Here is a 24,405-nt window from a genome sequence, read left to right on the forward strand (position 1 = left end):
ATGAACCTACTTTGATCAAACTCCTAAAAGAACGGTCTGAATTGAATCTCCTCCTCTCTGAGTCAACTGCAACGGCCCTGAAATGGCTGAGGCAGGCATTTTACAAGAGAGGAGATAAAGCAGTCAGGGTCTTGGCCGCCCGTTGGAGGGCTCAAACCTCCAAAAGCAACGTTATGCCCCTGAAGTATGCCTTTTGCTCTCCCATCTACAGCCCTGACCAAATAGGACACGAGTTCCACAAGTTATATTCTTTGTATAATTTAGACAGCTTGAACCCTGTACTCCCCAGCAGAAACCATAATGGTGTTTCAGAAAAAAGCAAACCTCCCCACTCTCTCTTGCGGATCAGTCCAACAATTAAATGAGGAAATGATGTCAAAGGAAATACTGGCGGTTATTAATATCACAAAAGGACCCCAGGAAGTTTAGGTGTCCCTCTTTGCAGACGGCATACCTTTTTCTCTCACGAATCCCCGGGACTCTCTACCCACCCTATATAGACTCTTAGACTAACAGGCTATAAAATGAATTTCACTAAATCTGAGGCCATGCTCCTTCACGCTCCCCCACCCGTCCCCACCAGCTACAGGCTAATTTTGCCCCTGCGCTGGCAGGTGAACAAGATCAAATATCTTGGTATCTATATTACGTCTTCCTATGACCGACTATACCGAGAACATTTTCCCTCCCTCCTAATTAAAATCAAAAAGGAACTAGAAATATGGAGGAGCTATATTATATTGTGGCTGGGGAGGATCACTGATGTTAAGATGAACATGATCCATAAACTTCTCTACCTATTCCAGACTCTCCCAGTGAAGGTGCCGGACCTTGTGTTTAGGGACTTGCATTCCTCTTTCCTTAAATTTGTCTGGTGTGGCAAGCTCCCAATAATCTCAGTAGCAGTAGTCAAGAAGCCCAGGGCTCGCCGAGGGAGAGGCTTTCCAGATGTTAAACTCTATTACTTGGCATCGTATTTGACCCAGGTTGTGGTTACTTATGTCCCATACCAGACTGTAGTGTGGGTGGACTTGGAAACCCACTTTACGGGAGTCCCCTCCCTGGCATCCCTTTGGGGTCTCTCCAAGGTAGACAGACCACCAGGGTCCTCCTCTCTCCAATCTCTCAAATTTTGACTGCCCCTATGGGACTCGTGCTGGCTCAAGCACAAACGGTCCTCCCTTATTTCCCCTCTAACCCCCCTCTGGAGCAACCCAAGCTTTCCTCCTGGTAACTTGTCTCAGCAATCTAAGCACGGGATACGTGCAGAAATACGTGTGGTCATCGGAACTTGGGCCTCCATATCAGATCATCATCAGAAGTTTGAACCTTTCCGCACGCTTTTCTTTGAGTATTTCCAGGTCCAACACTTCGCTATGTCCTTGCCTGCCCCTGACACGCTTCGGTCCCTTACTCTCTTTGAATACGTGTTTGCATTTTCCACGTCCCAGTGGGATGATGTCGGGGATTTATAATTGGCTAAGAGAGATCAACTTCGACACCCCAGGGCGTATTATCCCTTTTTGGAACATGGTCCTTGCACTTATAAATTCCGTACCTGAACAACAGGTTATTAAGGATCCTTGGTCGTTCCTTCTCTCTCGCCCTATTCCCGATGAGAGCGCCCCTTCCAACAAGCTGATCTCTCATATACTAAAACATAGCTAAACATTGGAAATAACAAAATCCTCCCTCCATGCAGGCTCTAGAGAATTACATATGGCATATCACAAGCATGGAGAATATTACATACAACCTCCACAACAAATCATATAAATTTTAAAAGGTTTGGGCCCCATGGTATCTACATGAAAGCCGTAGCTGCTTATCCTCTTTGGCTCTCCCACCCTCTATTGACACATAGCTCTTGTACCACCTCCGGAACCCCAGGCTGGGTGAAATGCACCATGGGTAAGATCACCGTATGTGTTAATGTTTGTTTTTAAATTACATAGGACGATTATCTCCGGACATGTTGCATATAATTTTTTCATTATTAGTTATGGCGATATTCCTGCCTACACCCTCCCTGCATCCCTGATCTTTCTTTCTTTTCTCCCTCTCGACCAGTATGAAACCTAAATAAGAGGAGACATCTTGTATACTCATAATCTTTTGATTTATTTGCTGTTTGTATTTTTCATGCCGTTTCCTCTTTAAAAAAAAAAAAAAAAGTCCAACCCCCACCCCCCAAAAAAAAAACCCAAAACAATCAAACCAGACATCCCAAGCCTTCTTTGTTCATTTTATGACGCTTCAACCATGAGCTAATTATTTTATGGTGTGAGTGACTTAGACAAAGCCTCCCATATTAGCCCAGTCTGCTTGTTACAGTAAATGTTGCAAAAACAAAAAAGGGTCTTGAAAACATGAGGAATGGGCAAAAGGAGGACAATGATATCAAGTGCCTGAGCAACATCTGAATAGCTTGATTGAGCAACAAGGCCCTCCAAATAAAATCCGAATTCAATGATACAGTATGTGACACTCTAGCTCAGTGTTTCTCAACTCCAGTCCTCAGGACCCACTAACAGTGCAGGATTGCCAGGTGACCAGTGAAATAATTATACCACCTGCTACACTGTGTCAGTCAGTAATGAATACACCTGTGCTCCAGCAAGGAGGTATGGAAAACATGTACTGCTAGGGGTCCTGAGGACTGGAGTTGAGAAACACTGCTCTAGCTGATTTAATAGTACAATGTCCACAATTATCTTGAATTATATTTAATCGATAAATATATGATGAAAATTTGCTCACATATTAAGTACATTTATTTAAAGAGAAAGCCTGTTTCCACTGATCAACTACATGAATGGCAGTAGTCTCATCCCTTTATTGTTACCCAGACACTTACTTCTTTCATTCCACTTATTTGCATCCAAAAGCAATACAAAAAAAAAGGTGAAGTCCTTTAAGCTTGCTGGATGACATCAATGATCCAATTTTGAAAACCCTTTAAATCTAAGGGCAGCATGTCAAGATCACTATACTCCTACTAATATGGCTTATTAAAACAGCCCATAAGACTGAACAGTATTTTTAATGGATTTTCTCACCTCTCTGCTCAGGATTTAATAAATGCTCTTTATTCCTGTGACTCTGAACTACTAAATCATGGAATGGCGATTATGCTTCTTCTAGCAGCAAGAGTACTGCTTTAATACTGCCTCTGAAGTATATCCATACTTGCCAACTCTCCCTGAATGTCAGGGAGACTCCCTGAAATAGGGGTGATCTCCCTCACTCCCTGAAGAGTCTGGCATTCTCCCTGATGCTGAGCCAGTACAAGACGTGGTTGGCTTCGCCATCTGTGGCATGACACAGTTCAGAAATTGTGTCCTATGTCCATGTATTGATGCCTATGGAGGTAGCCATTTTCATGGAGACCAAGATTTAATCAAAGACTGACAGGTAAGACAACATGACTTCAGTAATGGAGACAGAAATGTAAAAGACACTTCAGTCTCTAGATATTCATTAGCTGTTTTTCTTTAACGCATAGTTGCCTACTCTCCCAGAATGTCCGGGAGACTCCCGCATTTCTGGGAGACCTCCTGGGAGAGCAGGGCAACCTCCCGGTTCTTACCCCTGCAATAGATAAGGGGCGGGCTTAATGACGCAAACATTGCTTCATCTTAGCCCCGCCCCCTGCTGTAATTGCCCAAAATCGTTTAGGGGTGGGGCCAAAATGATATGGTCCATCAAGACCCGCCCCGTCCTCCCACCTCCCCCGGGATCTCCCTGAAGCCAACGAGGAAAAGTTGGCAAGTATGAGTATATCAAATAAAGTTAATGTTTCATACTATTAATTTATAAGGATGCCAAATGGACTATATGGCAGTGGCAGATTTCTTTTTATACATTTCTTTTGAAAAAAATGTTGCTTTCAAATTGTAAAATATATAAAAGTGTTGGTGTATTTGCTGTGTCATACATTGTAAACAGATTGTACCAAGACATATATTTCCTAATATGCTGTTTTACATATCAATATCAACAATTTCAACAGCTCCAACTAGATCTTGAAAATGTAACTTATATTTTTTGGGTTTAGTCTGATATTGGTAATGTATCATTTTGTTATATTATGGGCCTCATTTAAAGTTAAGAACAAAGCAAAAATAAAAATCATGCTGCATTGCAAGAGGGAGACAAATATAAAATGTGCGGACATATTTAGAGTTGGGAGGGAGAATGTCTAGTATTTGTGTGTCACATGCAAAAGCAGCCAGTATTTTCTCTGCATGTAAAAAAATAAAATAAAATAAATGCATTTGCACCCTTTACATTGCAAGTTGGTTCTATCCAGGAGCCAGTTTACATATGTTTTGCTTTCCTCTTAACTGCAAATGATGCCCTATAAGTTCACTCATAGCCCTTAAAAGGAAAATCGTTAAGTATTTTTAAAATATCTCACAATTTCCTCTAAACATAAGTTGAAATTAACAACAGTATTTTGGTCTCCACAATTCTTTCTTTCTCTATAAATATCCACAACCTTTGTGTTTGATTCTGAATTTAATACTGTATATATCCTTTTAAATCAGAGAATAAGAAGAACCCTAAAACCTCATGTCCACTCACTCTCTACTTCATCGGTTCACCACATTCAATCTTGCCCCATTTACCTCTACTGTCTCTCATTACTCCTTCCTTCTAAAATATAAGCTCTCACAGGTATGGTCATCTCCTCCTTAGGTCCACTGTATGCTTCCCTCATACCTTGTTGTCATGTCTTAAGCTACATTCTCAGCTACCTCATGACCATCATAATCATCATCACCATTTATTTATATAGCGCCACTAATTCCGCAGCGCTGTACAGAAAACTCACTCACAACTCACTCACATAAGGCATGACCATCCATGGAGGCTTCAATATACTTAACTGTATTCATGTCACTGTTATTATCTGCAGCTGTCATTATACTTATTGTACTCATGTTTGTCTTTTCTGCAAGATGACTGGCGCTACGAAATCTGTGGTGCCTTACTTAACAAAGATGATGATTATTATGATGAAAAAATTGCACTGACAAAATTATTGACAATTCAAAGCACAGTCTTTTGTAAACATATATATAGCCATGGATGAGATTCCTGCAACTCTTTACTGACAATTTGGTCCCCTTCTTGTGTAAACTGCTCCAGTTTGCAAGGGTGTATTATTACAAAAAAGTGCAAGTATGCCAATATTTTTGGCCACAACAGTATATATAAATAAATCAGGCCTTGCTATCCAATTGCCAAAGTCAGATCTGATATAATCAATAACATACCTGCCAACAGGCATATTGGGGTCTTGGCTGTATCATTGTGGGCGTGTCATGTTGTCCTCCAGGAACATATCAGCGCTCTTGAGCTGCCCAAAACCTCAACCCCCTTAAAAAGGTTCACTGTTCACAGCAGTGACCAAGGTACCCTACCAACAGTCCCATCTGTAAGGACAAAAAAAAACCCCTGAATGCTGGGATGGCAAGATAGCACTCTAAAATCGTGAGTGTCCTGCCTTGTGGCAATAAGCATACACCATTAACAAAATATGTCAGGGGGTCTATATATTGAGATAAAACTTTTTTTTTATTTGAAACCTATTTAAAGAGAACATTAGTTTTTGTTGAATAAATGCCATTTTCAAAGCTTTCATTTAGAGAGTTTGTACAGTTAGAGGAGGGAAGTAAGGTGGGGTGAAGGTATTCATGGTAAAACACTGAATAGGTACACCGAAGCACCTTGTTGTGCAGAAATGAGTTTTCAATTTGCAGAACAGGAATAACGTAATGCAGGCCTGTACAAATTTTATTATTAACATCTTTTACTTCTATGGCGCCACACAAAGTGTCCACAGCTCTGTATATAGAGAATGGGCAAAACAGAGCAGACAGGACAATACAAAAAGAGAAGTACAATTTAAACAAACTCAGCTGTAAACAGGTGCATAGGTCAAAGAGGTATAAGTGAATTCTAGAACACTTAGAATCTAGAAAAGGGAAGGAGGAAAGGTGGGGAGTGAACTAAAGCAAGCTGAATCTGTGTCCAGCAGTGTGGGATTACTAACAGGATCAGAGCAATGATGGAGATGCAAAGGCAAGGGAGAAGAGAATAACCAAGAGCAGGGACCAAGTATGGAGGTGTAAAAGTGAGGCTTGGGAGCCGAACGTAGAGGCAACAGGAGGAGGAGGACACAAGAATTAGGGGTCCCATGGAGAGCGGGTTCCAAAGAGTTGGGAGGGAAGAAGATCTAGAGAGCATCATGGAGGGGGGGAGAGGACAAGAGCAGAGAAGGGTCTTCCTCACCTGAGATGGGGCGGAAGGAGCACATAGGATGATGGTTGGAGGCAATGGGAGGGTGAGCCCGGGGGGTTTGAGAGAAGTAGGAGGAGAAAATTTATTTTCTGATTGCATCAATTTTAGAGGTGAAGAAGTTGGCAGAGTCAGTTGCAATGATGAAGAGTGAAAGGGGAGGAGGGGAAGGGAAGAGTAGAGAATTGAAAGAGGAGGCGACTATTGTGATATTATGAGAGATATGAAGAATAATTGTTTGGCTAGGGAGAGAGTAGAGCAGTAGAAGGAGAAAATCTGCCAAGGAACAAGAATTCCTCCAGTGGCGTTCAGCAGTATGTGAACATATTTTTAGGGAATGTGTAAGTTTAGAGAGTCAAGGTTGGGGACCCTACTCTCTCCATCTACAACCCCAGGGAACCTTTATTAGCTTTTCCCTAAAGCTGAACATCTCTCTGGAAGAATTTCCCAAATATAAACACTCGCCTTGGGGTTTTAAAACATGTAGGTTAGAAACCTGGAATATAATATGCCTGTCTGCAAACACTATTCCAGAGTCTTTGTCAGACTATACTACATTTTCCAAACAGGTCCCAACATTCCAGGATCCATATAAGAATCTAGTACCAGGTTGTGAAAGCTGCAACAACAGGTAGGTGAGAGCAACAGCGTTTTAATACAGAATATGTCATGTCTAAATAGGCGCAGCCACGCCTCATATTGACCACGCCCGACACTATGTGGCCACAACCCTTTCGGTGGGACACAACACTTATCCTGCTCATCTGTGGAGAGGAAGACACAAAGTTCCTGTACCGGGTCCCCACATTACTCTTGGCAGCCCTGGGAAGAGGGAATCCCTAGTGAAACCAAACTGAAGTGCTGTTCGTAGAGAGCTGGGTGGAAAAACACCTTTCCAGTATGGCCAAACATTCTTCTCCAGCTTTCTTATAGAACAAAATAATAGAGATAATGTATTCTTAAACCTATGTATCACAAACACTTATACAAAATTGAATCTCTAAGCAGTACCAACTGCTCTCTGATTTATGCAATCCTAACTATTCATAAATAAAAAGCCTTTAAAATAAATCATGTGTGGCTCATTTGCTGCATAAACTCTCCGAATTCACAAAAACTCAATCAGCAGTGAAAATTTCTTGAAGTTCTATACTACTCCAACAACTAATCACATGAATCCAATAATCTCTCAACATGTTATAAAATAATGTATCGTGAGTAAAATAAATAATCTAAATATTGTTTTTCATATGTATACCACAGACTAACTTTTAAAGCATACTTGCCTACTGAGGCTCCCGAATTTCGGGGAATCCTCCTGGACGAGTAGGCAAACCTCCTGGACCCTGTAAAATGACGAAACTCAGGGCATTGAATAGTGGGGGGCGGGCTTAATAGTGTGACTAAGCCCCACCCCCCGCTATTCAATACCTTGAATTTCTGTATTTTATGATAGGGATGGGGCTTTAGTGACGTAATGACGTTGTCACGCCCCTCCTACCCTCTGTCACATGATCTGTACTCCGATCTCCTGGAGTACAGATTTAAAAAGTAGGCAAGTATGTTTTACAGTCAGTAAGTCTGTAAGCAATTTCGAACATCAATGGTTGTCTGTGCTAAGTAATCATTAAAATAGCATAAACATATAGCAAAGCTTGTACTCACAATCCTTTAAAGGTCAATTAACACTGAAAATATCTTTAAGCTATGCATGTCACTGCCTCCAATGTATGCTAAAAAAAAGCTTTCAGGAACACATAGAATTGATGGTCTAATAAATTTACTTTAACTCAAAATAAGAATTTGATTCAATGGGCTGTGGGGGGGGGGGGGGGGGTACTCACTTTAAACTGCATGCTACTGAGAACAGTAAATTATATACTATTAGTTTCAGTCTTAGCTTTTCTTGGGTGTTAAATCTGTTTGCAAAGAAATTATTAAATTATTCACTTCATTGTGCTATATTTCATCATCATCACCATTTATTTCTATAGCTCCACTGATTCCACAGCGCTGTACAGAGAGCTCATTCACATCAGTCCCTGCCCCATTGGAGCTTACAGTCTAAATTCCCTAACATACACACACAGACAGACAGACAGACAGACAGACAAAGAGAGATAGAGACTAGGGTCAATTTTTATGGCAGCCAATTAACCTACTAGTATGTTTTTGGAGTGTGAAAGGAAATAAAGAAGGCACAACTTATCTGACCTTGTCACTGGTGGGGTATGGCCACCGACAACAAGAGTTGTCAGTGAAAGACAAACAGATGATATGCTACTGAAGACAAACACTGGAAGAGTGTAAAAACAAAAAAAAACATTGTTCTGATGACTCTCAGCTCCCGCTGTTTCATGCTAATTAGAGGAACAAGATACAATAAAGATAAACAATGCATATCCATAGACCCATCTGGCCTGGGGTTGACAATATAGGCTAGTGGTGAAATGATTTTGGGTCGGTTTTAACTTAAAACCGACCCAAGTTATTTTATTTAACTTATTTAACTTAAAATAACTTAAGGCACAATAAAGGCTAACGCAGAGTGAGATGTATTCAAGTTTGTGCAGCATATCGTGCATGAAAACCATCTGCTCATGTCCATAAAGTGGGCGCACACATATGTGCTTTTGCAGACTTGCGCAATTCTGGAAGATACATCCACCTGAGACTGGAGAGGTGGAACGGGGTAGTGAAGGGGTGTTCTACCGTTGGCAGAGTATTTCTGTTTACGCAACTGCATCTCATGCAGACCTGCAAAAACACACATGTACGTCTGTTAGGAGGTGTATCTTTTGCACTTGTTATAGGGCAGTTACAAATGCATACTGAGATGATGACTGGTCATAAACCAGACATATGCTGCAGATGGTGGTTGCATCTGCAGATGTTTACAGCTCTGCCTATAAGTCGAAATACACTATTGTTCTGTGCTCTTTTTTTTTTTAGAGGAATTTATGCCCATTTTGCCAGCAAGTCTGCATTGTACAGAAATCAGTAGGTCAATGTTTAATGCCTGAGAATATAATAAAAAAACAAACAAAAAAAAAACTGTTCAATAGTCCCAATCAGCATCATTTAATCATTAACTGTATCAATACAAAAACAGTATTTGTTGTATTATACTACAAAATTACCCCTTCTGTTCTTTCTACTGTCAAACAACTTAACTACCTACCTCTTTCTAAACTTGCACATTGCAAAACACTTACGTTATTAACCACAAACTATCTGTCCCTCTAAGTTCAGTACTCTAAAGCAAACAATCAAAATATTACATAAAATGCATGCATCTCCTTTACCTTTTGACAATTGAATCCTTATCAACCTATCATGAAAAACAAATCACACAAAACAATACATGCACAATAATTGAATACAACCTGTGGCATCTGTGAGGCATCTGTTTAGGACCACATTTCTCTCGCACATCTCTAGGAGGTCTTCACCAACATCTACAAAAATTAAAGTTAATATATTTCAATAATTGCAAGACACACAACATAACTAGCTTTTAGCATTTTTAGAAAATGGACAATGCAAATCTTATTGGAAAGGTTAGTGGATGCTGGATTAGAACAAACGTGTCTTCTAAAGCTCTTTTGTATCCATGGTAGAAATGAGCAAATTTTCAGGATCACTTTTTGTTTTTCCTTCACCATTCCATGGAATGACCATTCTATACCATATTTGTAAATAGCATTTAGCTGAATAAATATATATGACTAGTGCTGGGGCTATGTCAGTTAATTCAGCTGTGTGAAGTAGTTGGGGTAGAAACGTATTTAATTACATTGTAGTACTGAGGAGTGTTATTATACCCACAACAATGTTAGTTTAGAACAGCGGTGGTCAACATGTGGCTCTGTGAGCTTTGAAATGTGGCTCCTGGCCTGGAGCATCAACAAAGCATAGTTGTCTAGGCGCCGACAGGGGTAGATTGGAAAATATACAGCTGTAAGACTTACCGAGAGCAACCGCGTTTTGTGACTTACTCTGAACAATGCAGAGAGGCCACAGTGTTACAGACAATCCAATCAGGGAAGGAGGAGGAGAGAGTGCAGTGTGCTCTTCCTCCTTCGTCTGTGCAGGCAAGTAAGGGGCATGTGGGATCTGATAGCATGTGAAGAGGCTGATGGGCATGTAAGGAGATGTGATGGCATTTGGGGAGATGTGAGGGAATGTGTGTAGGTCTGTAGGCATGTGGGGAGAGGGGTGATTGGCATGTATGGAGTATATGGGAAGGTCTGATGGCCTGTATGTGGAATTTGGGTATATCTGATGGCATGTGGGGAGGCCTGATGGCATGTATGGGGAATTTGGTAGATCTGATGACAAGTAGGGAAGTTAATGGGTATGTGGGAAAGACTGATGGCATGTCTGGAGAATTTTGGTAGATCCGATGACAAGTGGGGAGGATGGGTATTTAAGGGACATGTAAGGGAAATTTGGGTAGATCTGATGGCACGTGGGAGGTCTGATATTTAAGGGGCATGTGGGAAGATCTAGCGGCACATGGGAAGGATTTTATGATTATTTTGAACATTTTGCAGTGTGTTGGATAGTTTGTATTTTTGCTTAGAAAGAAAGTTATTGTAAATTATGTTATATTTTCAATGTATGTGTATATGGTATGTATGTGTATATTTATATGAGTATATGTATATGCACACACATATAAAAGGTAAAGTTGGCTCTTTGCAGAACCTATAGATATTTTTATCTCTTGGTCTCTGACTGGTTGGCCACCCCTGGTTTAGAAGATCTACTGAATACCATCTCAGTTCTGCTGCCGGGCCCAGTAACCACAACTGTCATTGCTGTTCACCCCTTCCTTGGTAAATCAGTGGCAGACGAACATCATGGGTAACAACTTCCTTAGTTTTGTAGCACACACCTATTCCAGATTGGCGGATAACTACAATAGTACCTGTGCACAACGAAAGCAATAGCCTTTTATAGAACTAAAAAAGGAAGTTGGTTTAGTTAACATAAATAGTGAAAAACAGTTATGGTTGACATTAGCAGACTGTTTTAAAATTTCTACAGTGATTGATGTTTTGTGTCTCTGTCTTCTGCTGCCTCTCCTCATTCCAACAGTGATAGCTGCACATAAATGACTGCTTAATTATTTTATGGCTTATAATGCTTCTAGCTTAATATATATACACATTTTCACCAACAGCAGCTACAACTGTTATTTCACTACCTGTATCCAGTGTTCCCACAACTCATAGATTGTAGGTTTATTTGGGCAAGGCCATCTTAAACTTCCGTTTCAAAATGGGGTGTCATGATCCCCTCAATGAACATCGCTGACTAATATCTCAGTGCAAGCGTTGAAATTTAGATACCTATCGGCATGGGTCACTTGAGCATAAAGCTTTTCATCTAATAATAATAAACAAGGTTTATAAGTCTGTGCTCAAAGTTAAGTGGGGGAAAGGATCCCTTAAACAGCCACTTGTCCGTATCAGAGTAATTCCTGGACTGACATATCGAGAGAGAAAATGGGACAATTAAGCTAAAATTGTGGAGAGTGACAGCGCCCTCTGTGGCATAGTGATTTGCATATTCATCCAAGTGTGATAGCTGTTTACTTATGGGTTTATACCCTTTATGTACATTTCCAGTTTTGAGCTAACACAACAGGAGTATGATAACTTACATGAGCTCCAAACTAATATGAGACGAGCAACACTTAATTGAACAATTTTATTAACCGTCTACAGATCCACTCGGAATGCAGCGAAGGAAGGATTTATTTTTCATGTTACTCAGACAGGATTGACATTTTACTATCTGATCTTCCAGGGACCACAGGTATGCCGGCCACCTCTTATTAGGCTCTGGTCGAACTTAATTATTTGAACAGTCAAACTAAATTGAATGGCATTTGACAATGTGCATTTTCACACACAATCTTTATTTATGAGATGATTTGAGTTGTTTTAACAAAAATGCAGTACTGGTCTATAAATTACATTTAACATTTGTCTTTTGTGCTAAATCTATGGGCAACCTTGTGACACAGTCCTATCTGTATTGAGTTTGCATGTTCTCCCTGTGTTTGCATGGGTTTACACCTGGTGTTTTGGTTTACTCCTACACTCCAAAAACATACATAATAGGTTAATTGGCTGCTGCACAATATGGTGGGACTCTATAAATAAACAATAATAATAATGGATGGAGGCAGAAACAATATTTTGTCCTACATAGCTGCTCAGATCTACAGTTATATAGACTGCATGTATTCCATTGTGAATTAGCAGCTCCACCATTTTGTGAGTGACAGCAGTCTTACTTCATGATAGTATATATGGATATAATTATAGGTTCTTTCGGGCGCTTCACTAAGGTATGCAGCTGTGTATATACTTAAGAATCTCCACAAAAATTTAAAAAAAGCATAAATACAAAAACTGAGATAGTACATACACTTGCGCTTCCGTTTAAGTCTATAGGTAATCACAATCTGAACACCTTATTCATAAAGGGATTGTATTTTATGCACAAAACTCAAAGTCACCATCATATGAAATGTGTACACATATGGAAAAACACAAAAATAAAGCACATAGCGTAATATGTATGAACATAAACAGAATGCTTAAAGTCCACCACCACTAAATAGTGTGAAGAGGATTCTTAATGTAAAGTATTCTTCAAAACATCACACCCATGATTCTTCTTTCTCAGATCTATTTTCGGGTGTATGCTTACATATCAACACTCCAACAAGCCTTGAAAAAGACCCACATTGAATAGGGTCGAAACGCGTTGGGTTCTACCCGGAGACCAAGTGACCAGCAGTACATTTCTTCCCGTCATGGATCCTAAGCTGCAGCAATACCACCTATAGATTGGGATTCTATACAGGTCTTTTTGCATATGGACATCCGGTACGGGGCTTTCATATTGTCATTCTCTTGGAGCTTATGCACATGTTTTTTATCTTTTGCTTTTTATCCATTGTTTTTATTGTTATTAGATTCATGTACTGAGGTAACGCACGAAGTTGGTTCCATTTACTTCTCTTTACATATTTGTGTCTCATCTGAATTTGGAGGTATTTCCTGGTGATCCAAAATGAGGAGGGAGAGCAGGATTTATTTTGAAAGGCGCATGCTGGAGTGTTGCGCAAGTGTATGTACTATTTCAGTTTTTGTATTTTTACTTCATGATAGTGTTGACTCTACAGCTAGCCACAGGATGTGATAGCATTCTATGTTTGAATTCACAAGGAACATGTCAATTGAGCCTTCTGCCTTAATGAGCATAATTTAATTGCTTTGTGGAGTTTCAATATTTTTCTTAATTGTGTCATAAGCTTTAAACGGACATGGTAGACTGTAAGGTTTTTTGTTTATTAAATTTGTAAAATAAAAAAAAATAGGATTTAAAACTTTAGAAACAGAGAATATGAAATACCTCCCACTGTCCACCAGCTTTTCTCTCACACGCCTCCCCCTGCTCACAAGCATTATCCCCCTGGCTTTCTATCACATGCCACCTCTTGCTCACCAGCTTTTTCCCTCACATGCCACTCTACCAGCAAGATTTTCACTGCCATGAACACTCCTCAGACCATTACCCCTTTCCCAACTGATTCTCCTCCAGTTCTTTCAGCTGCACAGGGACAGTAACATTTGCAGCAGCCCAGCTGAACTGTTTACCATGTGACTGTGGTAATGACAAATTACATTGCAAGGTACATTTACTGAAGGGGAACCATGCGCGACCTCTGGTGAACTATATGTACTGCTGATGAGCATCAGCACAGTCTTTGCTATTACTAAAAGTATTCAATCAATAAACAATCTTTATAAAAACTCCATCCACACAACATCCACAAAATGGGAGCCGGTACTAGCATTCATAGCCTAGGCTGTTAGCGGCAAAATTGGATGGAACGAAAAGCATTGGTTCACCCTGAAAAATCCACAACTAGCACTGGGCTATGACAGGATGGACTGTCGCCATATGTGTTGGCCCTTCGTTACTGAATGTCTTTCTGCCATTTCATCTTGGATGTCCTCTCGTCAACTCAAACTCAATCTTTCAAAGACAGAGTTAACAATATTTCCACCCTCCAACAGAAGTTACCTACTTGACATTTCTATTTTTGCTGACATGACAATGCATCCCTCAATGTAAGCTCGCTGCCTAGATGTGATCCTTGACTCCACATTTACTCTATACTTAAATCCTGTTGCATATATCTAACACATTTGCAGAATATGCACATATGTCACACAAGACACTGCAGTGCACTCATCTCCTGCATTGACTATTGCAATTCCCTCCTTACTGGTCTTCATAGAAACAGACCCTCGCCCCTACAATCTATTTTGTATGAAGAGCCTAAATTGATTTTCCTTGCAAATCGTTCTTGCTCTGTTAAACCACACTGTCAGGCTCTACATTGCTTGTCTTTTTTTCAACAAATTCAATAATAAAAAAAATACATCTATTAACATACAAGGCTATCAACAAAACATACATCTCCTCTCAAAATAATTCCCAATTCGACACCTCTGTTCTGCACAAGATTTGGGTCTCTCATCCACTCTCATTACATGCGCCCATTCCCGGTTACAGGATGTTTTGGGGGGGCTGCACTCACTTTTTGGAACTTCTTCCTCCGCACAATAAGACTTTCTTCTTGTCTTCAATCCTTCAAGTGTTCTCTGAAACCCCTCCTCTGCAGACAAGCTTATAATAATTCTCAACCACTGTTAACCTCACTAGTTTACCCTATTACCACCTTTTACACAGTTCAAACAAGACAACAACCCTTTGACCCTCTGACGCCCGGACCAACATTGCAGTGTGACTGGATCATATAGCTCACTAAGCACTTTTACCTTTGCACTCTAGCTGGACCAATATGCAATAGGTATCACTTAACCTAATGTATCAAACTCCCATTGCTCTACAGATTGTAAGCTTGCGAGCAGGGCACTTGTAGCTCTCTGCCCGTCTGTATTACCCAGTATTGTTTTATTACTGTGTTTGCTCCCAATTATAAAGTGCTACAGAATCTGCTGGGACTATATAAATAAATGAAGATGACGATAATTACTATATATATCTATAAACATTTACATAATTCAGACAACTTACAGAACACTGTTTAGTATGTACTCAATCTGTTCTACAATGGATCCTATATTGCAAAATTATTATTATTACGTAAGATCAAAAAACAGTTCAATGGTTTCTAAGGATCTAATCGAAGTTATAATCACATAAGTTCTTTATAATGATAAATAACTATCATCTATATTGATAGTATGATTACAGATAGTGTGTAATGTTTAAGTGAGTTCATGAAAATGTATTATACTCTCTACTAAAGCACATAATACACAAATGTCACAGGTATAAAAAAAAGGGACAAGGACACTGGGAGACTCAGGGACCAGCCCCGAATAGCCCCAGGTTAAAACTGAAGACACAACAGGAAGGCAAAGGACTTTCACATTATAAAGCGCATAACATGGATTCATCACATCACCTGCTGTTTTCTACTGCACAATACCAAACAATACCATCCTCAATGCATGCACATTACTACTGCTGTCATTGAAAATATAATTGCCAAGAGGACAAGATTACTCTTATTTTGAGATAAATATCAGTTCTTGTGACTTTTAAATAATGTTTATTTCATGACCGTAATATTTGTAATAATTATCAGAAAAATATATTACAATTGGCAATACAAATATTTACTATAACTATAAAATATTTATTTAAACTAAATATATTATTCTTATAGATAAAAACACTATTTCAAAAGGCATATAAATATATATTATACATTTTTAATACAATTTCACAATTACTGTTATGAATAAGAATTGTAATAATGAATGATGTTAATCACGAACATCATCATGATATTACTACACAGTAATATAGTCACTGCTGCCAATTGTCATCTTCTACTATGAGCCCTCTATAATATTAATCAATGATAATCTAAACATATCATTAATAGCAATGCTGATTATCATTTAACTGCTAACTAAATTGGCAGTGATAAGAAAACAATATATATTGTCATAAGATCGGGTTTGGGGTAAATCACACCAGTTCAGTGCTATTGCTCACTCTTTTGGAAGCTTTTTCCCACACACAGACAATCTCCCTGGGATTTTAAAAACACAACATATATCTATAGCTACTTACATTTGTCTCCCCTCAAGGTCATGTATTTTGTTATTTTATTGTCATTATCTGGTCAGTGACAGCAAATGGCCCTCCACAGTGTATGAGAAAACAAGTGAGCTTCTATTGCAGACTATACTTAAAAAAAATTGGTGTAATAGATCACAATGGAGCACACGAAGTCCCTGATTTCTGCTTATGTTTGGGCATATCGCTCATTTTCTAATGTGACTCTTTATGTAGTGAAATGTAATCTAATCACCCAATTCTATATTTAGAAAACAAATTAAATTAAGGAGATAATTAAAAGATAATTAGGCTACAAACAGGTCTATATAGTGAAAAACGTAGCCCGGACATAGAGCACTTCGCCTGATACAAAGTTAGTTTAGTCAGTTAAACCCTGATTAAAATTATCTTAAGAAATGTGGTATTTCTAAGAGTATCAGGAAGTTGAGGTGAGGAGTTTTCCAGCTATTCTGTACATTGTTGTCCAATTGTAATTGGGTGTGATACATATGTTTGACAGTTACATGATTGTCATTTATAAGGTCAACACCATAATATAGATAGGGCTGGAAAGTCGACAATGAGGACATTGACAGTATAGTTAGGTCAACAATTGAAATAATACTTTCTACATCAGTGTTGGCTAACCTGTGACACTCCAGGTGTTGTGAAACTACAAGTCCCAGCATGCTTTGCCAATATATAGCAGCTTATTGCTGGAAGGGAATCTTCCAGAAAAAAGCTGCTATATATTGGCAAAATATGCTGGGACTTGTAGTTTCACAACACCTGGAGTGTCACAGGTTAGCCAGCACTGTTCTACATTCAATTTGTTGGCCTAATACTGCTGTCTACATTCGAATTGTAGAGCTAATAATACTGTTTACATTTCAACTGTCGACCTAATAATACGGTCAACCTAATGTTGTCAACGTGCTGAATGTCTAGCCGCCGACAGTATACCTTGCAATCAATCACTATTTTTCTAGTGTGCGACTATTGAGATATAGGCAGGCAGGTTACTTTTGAAAGGAGAACATAGAAGACTTGTTTTATTTGAAAATAAACTGGAAACCACAGCGACATACTGCATTTACTTGGTAATAAAATGTTAGGTTCGTGTCTAGGTTTAGAACACACAAAACCACCCGATTTTAAAACTCAAAGACAATACTTGTGTCTGGTCTGTAAACGAGTATTTCTAGAAAAAAATATTGCACTATTGTTTTTTCTTTTCTCTTTCCATTTTTTTGATCCATCAATGTGTCTGGATACCAGTGGTTTTCCACAAGCCTCTAAGAGAGGAGTTAGGTGTTCAGCATACGGTCTGCAGGTAAAGGCTGCAGACAGGGTTAATTTCCTGCAGAGGCGATAGGGACTATTGAGGTAAATAGACGAAAGAGTGGGGTTTTGTGTATACAAACCTGTGTTGTGCATATGGGCGACCGATGCCAGATAGTGGTCGGTGTATAACAGAAGGACTGTGTCTAGTCAGTGTTGGGTTACCTGGTGTCATCCTCATGGAAATGTATGCTGTTTTATTGTGATGGAACAATAAAAGTACTGTTTTTACAGAAAAGAAGTTGTTCGTGTGTGCATCACCAGAAGGGTGCCCGTGCCACAAGTGGTGTCAGAAGTGGGATTGCAAAGAACAGCCATAACGCAGCTGATCATCCAGCCAACCAGATGCACTAGTGGTGAGTGAAATATATTGAATATCACTATTATGCACCAAATTATTATAAAGCTGTCAGTTGCAGGGAAAAAAAGCAAATATTTTGTCTGTGGAGAAACAGAGAAAGGAGCAATATAACTGAACTGATCTGCACCTGTTTTATCTTGCAAAGGAGCAAAGGTTTTTGGTCATTGACTGAGTTGAGAGTTGGGTGTGGTCTGGAAAAACCCTGTGCACAGAAGTTTGCTATTTTCCTGTGTGGGATGTTAAAGCACCTATTTGTTTTGCCAATTGCCTATGAAAAATGCTGGATGCATGTAAAGATTAAGATTGTTGTATAAAGGCTGCAATAGAATAAAAAGTACTTGCTGCCAGTATAAATTGTCTTTGCTACAACAAACATGTGTGTATGAAGTTGCCTCAGCAGGGAAATTTGGAAAACCTGCACTGGAGTTGAAGGGGATAAATGAAGTTGGTAAATTTGTTGTTACCTGGGGCAGATTATGTGGCAGGGAAAGAGTTTGATCACATGGAGAAAACTTTTAGAGAAGAAAACGCCTGGTTTGAAAAAAAGAGTTGTGGTACTCAACCAGTAAGTTGTATGAGTTTCAAAAATCATATGAAGAAATAGAAAAAGAAATTGAGGCTCTTAAAGAAACTGCAGAGAGAACTGCAGCATAGAGAGAGCAGAAAAATGGGTTGTTTGAATCCTTGAAATATGGGTTTTAAAAGCCATAAGAAGAAAGAGGAAAAGAGATGAGAGTTTGGTTATGATTCCTAGTATGAACTCAGGGAGAGATAAAGGGTATTGAAAAAACAAAGTGGCTTTATTAAGGCAGAGATACTCGGGAAACCAATTACTGCAGACAATTGTAAGCAGAAACTCAGTTCATAGAAATTTCTGGTTTCAATACCAAAAATAGCGAGTATACTCTGATAAACAAATAGGAACAGGTCCAGTGGATGGCAGAATTAGTTCATAGAAACAGCAGGTTCCAAGGTATAAAGGGTAAAATGTAGCACAGGGAACAGGTTTCCAGGTATAATTCAGATGACAATGTAGAGTTCACATGCAGGAACAAGGAGACAGAGTTACCCAGTTGCCCGCAGACATGAAGCACCAGATGATGGAAATAGGTATCATAATTCAACATAGCCAGGAGGCAGTGGCTGAAGGAGGCAGGCATCAGGATTCCAGATAGCCAGGAGACATGAGTCACCAGATGAAGGAGGCAAGAATCAGGATTTCAGATAGCCAAGAGGCATCGGATGAAGAAACGGGTATCAGACGATAAGCAGAGTCAAACACCAGGCAAAGGGTCGGTTTAGGCAGCGACATACGTAGCTGGGGTCACAAGCAATATGGTTGAATCAGACAGCAATGGGGGTGGTCAGGTCACAGGCAGAGGTCAAAACAGAGTATCAGACAGGAGCAGAATTTTCACAAGATTTACAGACAAACAGCAGCAGCCAGGAACAACTGATGAACCGTGCAGGATGCAGGGGAAGGCAGTTACTTAAGGGCCAGGCACAGATGATTAGCATCCAAGAGTTAATGAGATTAACTCCTGCCAGTTAGGAGAATGGTCCAAGTACCACAGCGGCACCTCTGGTAGAACAGAGGTACTGCAGGTAAATTCAACACAATGCCAGACTCCTAACAAGCTCTTAAAAAAACAGAGAAAGACCAACAAAGAGCTGTTTTGAAACAAAATCTTGTCATGTTTCGCCAAGAGACCTAGAAATTGCTTTTTCCAAACAAAAATTTGTCATGCTTCAGCAAGAGATGCACAAATTAAGAGGCTGTAAAGCATGAAGAGCCTGAACGACTGCTCCATGAGGATGAAAAGACTATTTCATAGAGAAATGCTGAGGAATGTGACAGAGCTGAAGCCGAGGCTCTCAATAAAGAGGTCAAAGCTGTGGACTTGGCGTCCTCTCTGGAAGGTTCATTGGAATTTGATGTGGAGTTAAAAAAACTCAAAAAGCAGCTGAAGGAGGAGATAAGGGACCTAGTAAACACTGAGAATGAGCGTGTCCAATTGTGTAAGCCCATAGTCTAAGTCCTCAAAGAGAAAACTGCTGCTAGTCGAGATCCAGCAGTAAGGATGTCTGACCTGAGGTGTTTCAAGTGCGGAGAGCTTGAAACAAAAACAAAAGAGCTTTGTTCACTTGGCTGGGACAGGATGGGCCTTTCTTTCTAAGTTGTTGTTCCCACTTTACAGCATGTCTTTAAATTGGCTAATAATGGGCTCCCCAGCCCCTTCACCCGGTTTCCAGCCCCACTTACCCAGCTGGTACTCCCCCAGCCGTACTTTCCATCCCCCTGCATATGTTTTGACTGGATATTACCTACAACACATTTTTAATCATAATAAAATGTGTGATGAGGGTAGTAGGTATAAAAAAAATAATGCAACCAGGGGAAAATGGTGCCTAATGATGTGGCTGCAGATTGTCGGTCAAACCCTTACAATTCATCTTGAATTATGGCTGGCTATCCCTCTCTTTGCCATATATCCCTCTCCCTAGTGTCACCAACTTTGGTGCTGCGAACCACGAAAGAAGTGCATATTTCTAAGGCAGGGCATCAACATTCTGATCAAAAATTCCTGGCCTATGCTCAACCATGAAATTTGATAGACTGCAATGGTAAAAACCAATGAGTAATCACCGAGACGGTAGCTAACTGCATATCATTTATGGTAACTGGGGATCTGTTTTGAGATTGACTAGCTCCACATTTTTATTCATTTTGTTACACGAACACCATTGGGATACTTGTAGACAACAGAGAACTACGTTTATTGCAATCAGAGATCTATACTGCTGGCATGGGTCTGTAATTCCATCCTTTGATATTGGCTCAGGCATTGAGGAATGATTTTCAGAGAGTATATCATGGATATTATTTTGTGCCGTTTAGCAGAGTGGAGACCATCAATTTATGTGTGAACAATCACCAACAACCTTGTCATATGCACAGTGTGGATATCATTTGACATTTTTTGTTTTATTTTGATTAGTCAACTGGTCTAATTTATAATTCCTACTATATGCGCATATATGTTTAGTACATCACTGAACACCCTCTATCTTTATATTTTGCATTATTCTTCTCTATACATATTTTTGTTTTTATTCATCATATTTTTTATGTGGTTACATATTGTTTTATGTTTGTAATAAAGCTGTTATTTTTAATTCCATGAACTCATCATTTTTGATTAGTATCTCTTTTTCCAGCGCTGTTTTGTTGGTTTTAAAAGAAGAATTGAACTATTAGCGTCAAGTCCAAAGGTCCAAGAGTGTGGATCACCTTGTCGTACTAATATCACAATATCTGCTCACTGCTCCTCTGAACTAGGCGCTGATGGTCTGAGTTTAAAATATGGCTTGCAGCTTTCCCAGAAATTTCAGGAATTTGCTGTCTGCAGAGGATCGTTCCAGTAAAAAAATCTGGGGTTCCTTCAGTGAAGAAGTAACAAAGCATGTTGATTGAGCTGCATCCTCTTTAGCAGAAACTCACCAGGAGAGATCCTGGACAATCTGTGAGTGAGTTTACAGCTGATTGGTCAAAATTTAAGCAGGAGAATGTGGGCTTGCCTCCTGACCGGTCCAAAAAGGTTTGGATAGTGATAATATTAGTGCAATAGCAATGTGATAATAAGCCCTTAATCATTCTTCACAAGCTAAAACTTATAGCACCCTCCTTTCCAAGGAACGCAATATGTTCCACAGTACACAGTTGCCCTTAGGTCTTAACAGTGGGGTGAATAGGACATGGGAGGAGGTAGCAGATTGTAGTAAGAGCAGCAATATACAAGCCAAAAGTCAGGGCAGGCTGAGATCTGTAGCGAGATCAAAGTACCAACTGAGGTCAGGGCTGGCAGCATGTAACAGAACAATGCTAATAAAGGCTGAGGGCAGGGCCGGCAGAGTTCAAGTCACAATACAGTAAACAGGCCAAGGTCAGAGAGGTGATAACAGCAGAATCCAAAGTATGGTCAAGGTTACAACAGCAAGTGAAAAACAGATCAAAATAAACAGCACACTAGCTTAGTAGAAAATAACACAAGCACAGGTGATAGGGAGAAATGGGTTTTAAATGCTCAGTCTTCAATGAAAGGAGGTGCAGCTAGGACCAGGACGCCATTTGCAGATACTAGGCAACCCACCTCCCCTTCTATTAACACATGCTTTGCAAGGCGTAGAAGAGCCCAGTAATGTGATCTTTCTCTTGGTTCCACTAATATCGCAAAGCAATAGGGTCCAGCAAAGTTAAGTGCTGTTCTGTGAAAACATTCAGTGAATGCATTACTACAGAAAATAAAAAAACACTTTCTATTCGGTTTTATTAAATAAAAAACAAACAAACAAACAGAATACTAAAAATGAGTTATGGTTGTAGGTAGCAACAAACACACAATAAGTTCAACCAGGAATTCATGCCTGCATTAACCAACAAAATAATTGAAATAATAAGTCACATTTTGGCTTTCATCAGCTTGCTGTGTGTTTCTAAAAGGACAGCTATTTCTATGTTAAAGGCATACATGCTGAGTATGCATTATATTTCCTGGGGAAAATGGAAGAAGTTTCTCTCGCCATTAGTAACTGAGGCAATACTTAGAACAGCAAGCACATAAGTACTTTCAATTTCCCCTGTGAAAAATGTTTTATTTTTAGCAATGATTGTCTGCCTCAAGCAAGATGTGAAAATATAGTTCCTTGTATGTTAGAGTGGCAATTTACTTTTTAGAAGCAGTTAAAAGTACATTTGGGAGAATTAAATGCAGAGGAACCAGATAAGAGGCATTACAGCTTATAACACCTTTGCCAATTGCTGAATACTCTGCAATGCTGATAAGAAATTAACAAGCATAAAAACTTGGTTTTCTTTTTTTTTTTATACAAAAACAGTGAGGCTGCTCAAATGTTGCAACCAAATACATGACCTGAAAACAATTTTCACATGACCTGTTAATGTGTTGAATGTACCCAACTGAGTCACAGTCCACAGAAACCCATCATAGGCTGAATAATTATCAGTTAACTGGGTGCTCTGTGACTTGTGTTCAGTGTCAGTCTACAGGATCTGTTAATTGTAAATACTTAAAGCATCACAAACGTAACCAATAATTGCTAGAAAATAATGTTTTCTTTCTTGCTGTATTGATGTGTCTTCCTGTATGTTAATAGGAGAATCGAAACATGGATGCAATTGACAAACATTCTGCACATCCTCAAAGGAAGAATAGGATCATAGGAAAAGCGTTAATTAAATGTGGTTACTTAAAACTTACTTTGCAGTCCATATGTTAACATAAAAATTATATTGCTAATAACAATCGTATTTTATTTGTAATACTTCATTTTAAAGTTGGTCTTCTAGTTCATTAGTTTATCATCAGACTAGAAAGACTATTTTGGGGCCCGCAACCTCTGATCCAAGGGTGATTATGCTCTGCTCCCCAAAGGAGCCTGTGCCAATTATTATTATTACCATTTATTTATATAGCGCCACTAATTCCGCAGCGCTGTACAGAGAACACACATCAGTCAATCAATTTAACCCCCTATCGCTGTGGTAATGGAACATATGTTCACAAAAAACATGCATTCAGCTTCTGAACTGTGGCTACACCTTTTTTCCCCTCATTTATTAATAAATATTACATAATTTGTACAAATATCATAGCATTGCCTAACAGAAACATTGTTTGGTGGACATTCTTTTAAAATAAAGAAAGTAAGGCAGTAAACCTTTCCTGCGCAATTAACAAATATAGTTAGATTATCAGATTATTATAAGTAATGATTTATCTAGAATGCTTGTAACCTGGGATTTCCTTGTTAAGATATTTTTACATAATTTGGAGCCAAGTTTCTATAAATATACTAAATTAAGTTTAAAAACGATCTTCATTAAAGGGTATAGGGATTTCCAACCTAATCAACAGGATCTGTCCTGGGACTTCCTTTTCAGGCCAAGCACTCACCCACTTCTGGTTAACTTCCTGGCCATTTGCAATGAAAATTTTGATTCAGCTGGGACCTTCCATTCACTTTAAAAATTGAAAAGCGCTTGTCATGATTATAGCCTGCACGCTTCAGGAGGCCTGCATTTGTAATTGGCTTTGATAGTTTATTCAGATAACTAGTGTAACTAAGGTCCATATTTGTGGTCACTTCAAGTGCAGGTATATTCTCTGTAGGGAAAAATACATAAT

The 24,405-nt window shown here is 39.3% G+C and overlaps 1 protein-coding gene across 2 annotated transcripts in view; it reads right to left on the bottom strand.

The window, feature by feature from the left end:
- The window catches only part of METTL22 (methyltransferase 22, Kin17 lysine), a 104,131-nt gene that overhangs the window by 39,475 nt on the left and 40,251 nt on the right, over positions 1-24,405 (bottom strand). The window contains exon 6 of one of the 2 annotated variants that reach the window (XM_075179842.1): positions 9,693-9,764. The exons of the other annotated variant lie outside the window; for it this stretch is intronic. Coding sequence (XP_075035943.1) covers positions 9,693-9,764 — 72 coding nt within the window. The remainder of the gene's footprint in view (positions 1-9,692; positions 9,765-24,405) is intronic. 2 annotated transcript variants of the gene reach the window in all.

The sequence above is a fragment of the Mixophyes fleayi genome, chromosome 7, assembly GCF_038048845.1.
Source record: "Mixophyes fleayi isolate aMixFle1 chromosome 7, aMixFle1.hap1, whole genome shotgun sequence".
NCBI lineage: Eukaryota > Metazoa > Chordata > Amphibia > Anura > Limnodynastidae > Mixophyes > Mixophyes fleayi.